Source organism: Pinus tabuliformis, chromosome 2_2, assembly GCF_031772625.1.
Source record: "Pinus tabuliformis cultivar Carrire ecotype Pingquan chromosome 2_2, CPIR1, whole genome shotgun sequence".
Classification (NCBI taxonomy): Eukaryota; Viridiplantae; Streptophyta; class Pinopsida; order Pinales; family Pinaceae; genus Pinus; species Pinus tabuliformis.
Genome location: NC_142300.1, coordinates 1,040,969,525 through 1,040,973,524, shown reverse-complemented (window position 1 = coordinate 1,040,973,524; position 4,000 = coordinate 1,040,969,525). Strand labels below are relative to the sequence as shown.

Genomic DNA, 4,000 nt, shown 5'->3' with positions numbered 1-4,000 from the left:
GACGAAAACTAGCCGTTGGAGAACAATTGACTCAGTAAAAATAAAAGTCAAAGAAGTTAGGATGGAATTAATTGATATTCTAATTATAGTTATAAATTATTTAATATTCTAATTTTAAATATGACTTATTAATATTTTAGTTATTGTAAATTAGTAATAATAGTAATAAGTTGATGAGAAAGTTGACTATGCATGAGACTGGAAGCGTTGAGCTCTGCAACCTGCGAGCCTCGGCCTGCAGTGAGATCCACTATTCGCAGGCTCTGATATCTGCGGTCGTGCCCGCATCCTCCTCATCTGACATCTGCGGGCGTGCCCGCGGAGGGCTTGTCTTCTTCCTGCGACCATCCAGGTTTTTGAGACTAGGGTTAGGATCCTACTGCGTGGCTGCCCCTTAGGCGGCCAGCCTCAGGCCCGATCCTATGGAGATGCAGGGCCATTCCAAGGATCCGCCTCCGGCTCCTGCCTTTGACACTTTTAATCAGCTCCTAGCCGATCTGCCTCCGAGGAAAATAAGCAAAGCTTCAAAATTCATTAAGAAGCTTGATGAGATCCCTAAGATCTTGTTGCCTCCAGAGACCCCCATTCAAGTAGCGCTATCACTGGCTGAGCGTGGCCTCATCGGCCAATTCACAGGACTCTGGCCCTCTCCGAAAACCACTAACAAGAACTGGGCTCCTCTTATCAAGCAAAGTGTTACCTCTTACTTTCTGGGGCAAGGATATTTCCTCTTCGAATTCACCTCCAGGGAAGACAAAGATTTGATATTTCAAAATGGGTTGTATTTCATGGGTCCTCAGGGCCTCTATTTGAACAAATGGACTCTAGAATTTGACCCGGCAGTAGATGTTCCCAAGGTAGTCCCAGTGTGGGTTCGTCTTCCAAATCTTCCAGTTCACTGCTGGAACTGGGATTCCCTGAAGCATATTGGCAACTCTCTTGGGAAATTCATAGATCGGGAAAACAACAAGGATCAGTATGATTGTGCTAAGATCTATGTAGAAGTAGATCTGGAGGTGGGTATCCCAGAGGCAATCAAAATTAAAGTAGGTAGTTGGTCTCATGTGCAGATCCTAGATTATGAGCAATTTCCATTCAAGTGTAGGAAATGTCACATCCATGGACACTTTGCTAGAAACTTCCCGTCCAACGTAGATCCAGAGAAAGGGAGCGAAGAGGGCTGGAATCAAGTCAAGCGCGCAAAAACCCATCACAAAGGGTAGAAATCGGGAGGACCCATTGGAAAAGGCTCTCTCCAGGCCAATTCTCAACGTCCCCCTACCAAAAAGACGCAAGAAAACAAATTTGATCCTTTAAGCCAGCAGATAGAAGACACTCAGGAGACCGAGACCCAAAAACAAGCTTCTCCAAGCAAAGGCACTCCCTCAGCCTCCATCAAAGGAGTTGAAGACCCTAAAGGCATAACATCAGAAGCTGAGGAAGAAGAGCAGGAATCGGACGAGTCAGAGGAGGAAGGAGAAATAGGAGAGTCCCAGGCCTCGGTAAGAAGGTCTACAAGAGGACGCAAAACTGACAGGGAAAAAAGAGAGCAAGAGACGTATAAAGATAAGTTGCAGGGCAGCCAACCAACTTTGGAAAAACTTCTAGCCTCAAAGCCCAAGATGCCGAAAAATCAGCCCCAAGGCTCCAAGGGAGCCCATCAGAAACATAAATAATGAAGGTCATCTCCTGGAATTGCAGAGGTATGGGGAGCAAAGTCAAGGAAGAAGCCATGAGAAGCCTAATAAGATCTGAAACCCCAAACATACTTCTCGTCCAAGAGACCAAGCTAGAAGACACTATCTTCCTGCAAGAAAGCAAGAAAATCTGGCCTAAAAGTGAAGTAAGAGAAATCTCTGCCCGGGGAGCCTCAGGAGGGATTGGTACGCTATGGAACGCCGATAAATTTACAGTCATACTTGCGGCAAGCAATACCCACTGGCTGCTGCTGAAAATGCAGAATCTAGAAACTAAGGAAAATTTTTGCCTCTTCAATGTATATTCTCCAGTCAACATTGGGGAAAAAAAGGATTGTTGGGATTCTATAAGGATTCAAGCAGACATGATAGATCTGGAAAACATAATCATTATCGGAGACCTCAATCTCACTCTTCACCCGTCTGAAAAAAGGGGAGGCAGTGCAGTCCAAGATCTGGCAAGAGAATGGGTGGAAGACCTAATGCAGGAATGGGACTTGCTGGACATCAAGCCATCTTCCAATAAGTTCTCTTGGTCCAACAAAAGAGTAGGCCCTGGTCACATAGCCGCCAGATTAGACAGATTTCTCATCCAAAGCTCCTTTTTGTTACTAGGTTTAGAACCTCGATTACTCATCCTTGCTAGCAGTGTCTCGGATCACAAGCCCTTAAAATTAGATCTCCTTGCCCACCTAGATCTGGGCCCTATTCCCTTTCGTTTTAGTCCCCTCTGGGTCACGGAACCAAACTTTTTGCAAATTTTTGAGGATAGTTGGATTCAGCCTGTCAAAGGATCTCGTTTTTTCATCTGGGAAGAAAAGCTTAGAAGGGTAAAAAGAGCTCTAAAATGTTGGGCCAAATCCCTGTCCAATCCAGCTACTGAAAGGAAAGCCATTAAAGTCGCTCTAGTCTCCCATCAATCTCTCATGGAGACCACCATAGTTACAGAGGAGCTGTTAGAGAAAGAAACTCAGCTACAACAGAGCTTTCATAAAGCCTGCCTAGCTGAAGAAGAATACTGGAGGTTAAAATATCGAAGTCTTTGGCTCAAAGCAGGGGATAGGAACACTGCCTTTTTTCACAAACAAGCCCAGGTCAGGAAATTTTTTAACACTATATCTGAGATCAAGGAGGACAAAGACATTCATAAGGACTTTGCAGACATCAAAAAAGCGGTTTATCCCCCCTTTCAAAACCTGTATAGCGAAGATAAGGATACGCTCCAATATTCAGATCTGTTAGATGTCATCCCTCCATCCATTTCCCCTCGTATGAACAGGTTACTTGAAGACAAAATCACTAAGCAAGAAGTCAAAAAGGCCCTTTTTTATATGGATCCGGACAAGGCCCCGGGACCGGATGGCTTCTCTGCCAGGTTCCTTCAAGTTTGCTGGCCGATTGTCGAAAAGGACCTTCTCAAAATGATACAAAAGTCTCAAAACACTCAAAAAATAGGAGGCAGTACAAACTTTTCCTTCTTAACCCTCATCGCCAAGGATAAAGGAGCCAGCAATTTCAACAGATTTCTTCCGATCTCTTTATGCAACATTGGGTACAAGTTAATCACCAAAGTAATTTCAAATAAACTGAAGACCATCCTTCCCAGAATTATCCCGGAGAATCAAGGAGGCTTCATCCAAGAGAGGCAAATCGTGGACATCTTCACCCTCGTCCAAGAGGCAATCCATTCCAGCTTTCTTCGAAAAGAACAAGGTATGGTGATCAAACTTGATTTAACAAATGCCTTTGATCGAGTAAATCATAGTTTTCTCTTAAAAGTCATGAGCAAGTTTGGTTTTGGGGAAATCTTGATTAAATGGGTTCGGGCTTTCATCTCACAGCCATGGATTGCCCCTCTTGTTAATGGAAGAGCTACTGACTTTTTCAAAGCTTCGAGAGGACTTAGGCAGGGGTGTCCTCTCTCCCCCCTGTTATTTGTCATCCAAGCCTCAGTACTCAGCTTCCTGCTAGATAAAAAGATGCAAGACCAAGAAATTAATGGGTTGTGTATTGCTAGAGGGGTTAAAAACATAAACCATGCCTTATTCGCAGATGATACCCTTCTATTAGGCACCGCCTCTCTTTCCTCTACCTCCAAATTTAAAGTTGTGTTGGACAAATTCAGTGAGGCCTCAGGCAGCATTGTAAATAAGAATAAATGTCATATCTTCAGCTGGAATACTACACCCAGAATTCTCTCTGTTATTTCTAGATGCTTGGGCTTTGCAGCCTCCTCTTCATGGACCTCGTTCAAATATTTGGGCCTTCATGTTTTCCATAAGAGACACTCAATCAAAGATTTG

At 44.0% G+C, this 4,000-nt stretch overlaps 1 protein-coding gene across 1 annotated transcript; it reads left to right on the top strand.

The window, feature by feature from the left end:
* The first annotated feature begins 422 nt into the window (after positions 1 to 422).
* Positions 423 to 1,223, top strand: LOC149196932 (uncharacterized). Its single transcript, XM_089408496.1, has one exon. It carries the CDS (start codon positions 423 to 425, stop codon positions 1,221 to 1,223), a length of 801 nt encoding a protein of 266 aa, XP_089264622.1.
* The last annotated feature ends 2,777 nt before the right edge of the window (positions 1,224 to 4,000 follow it).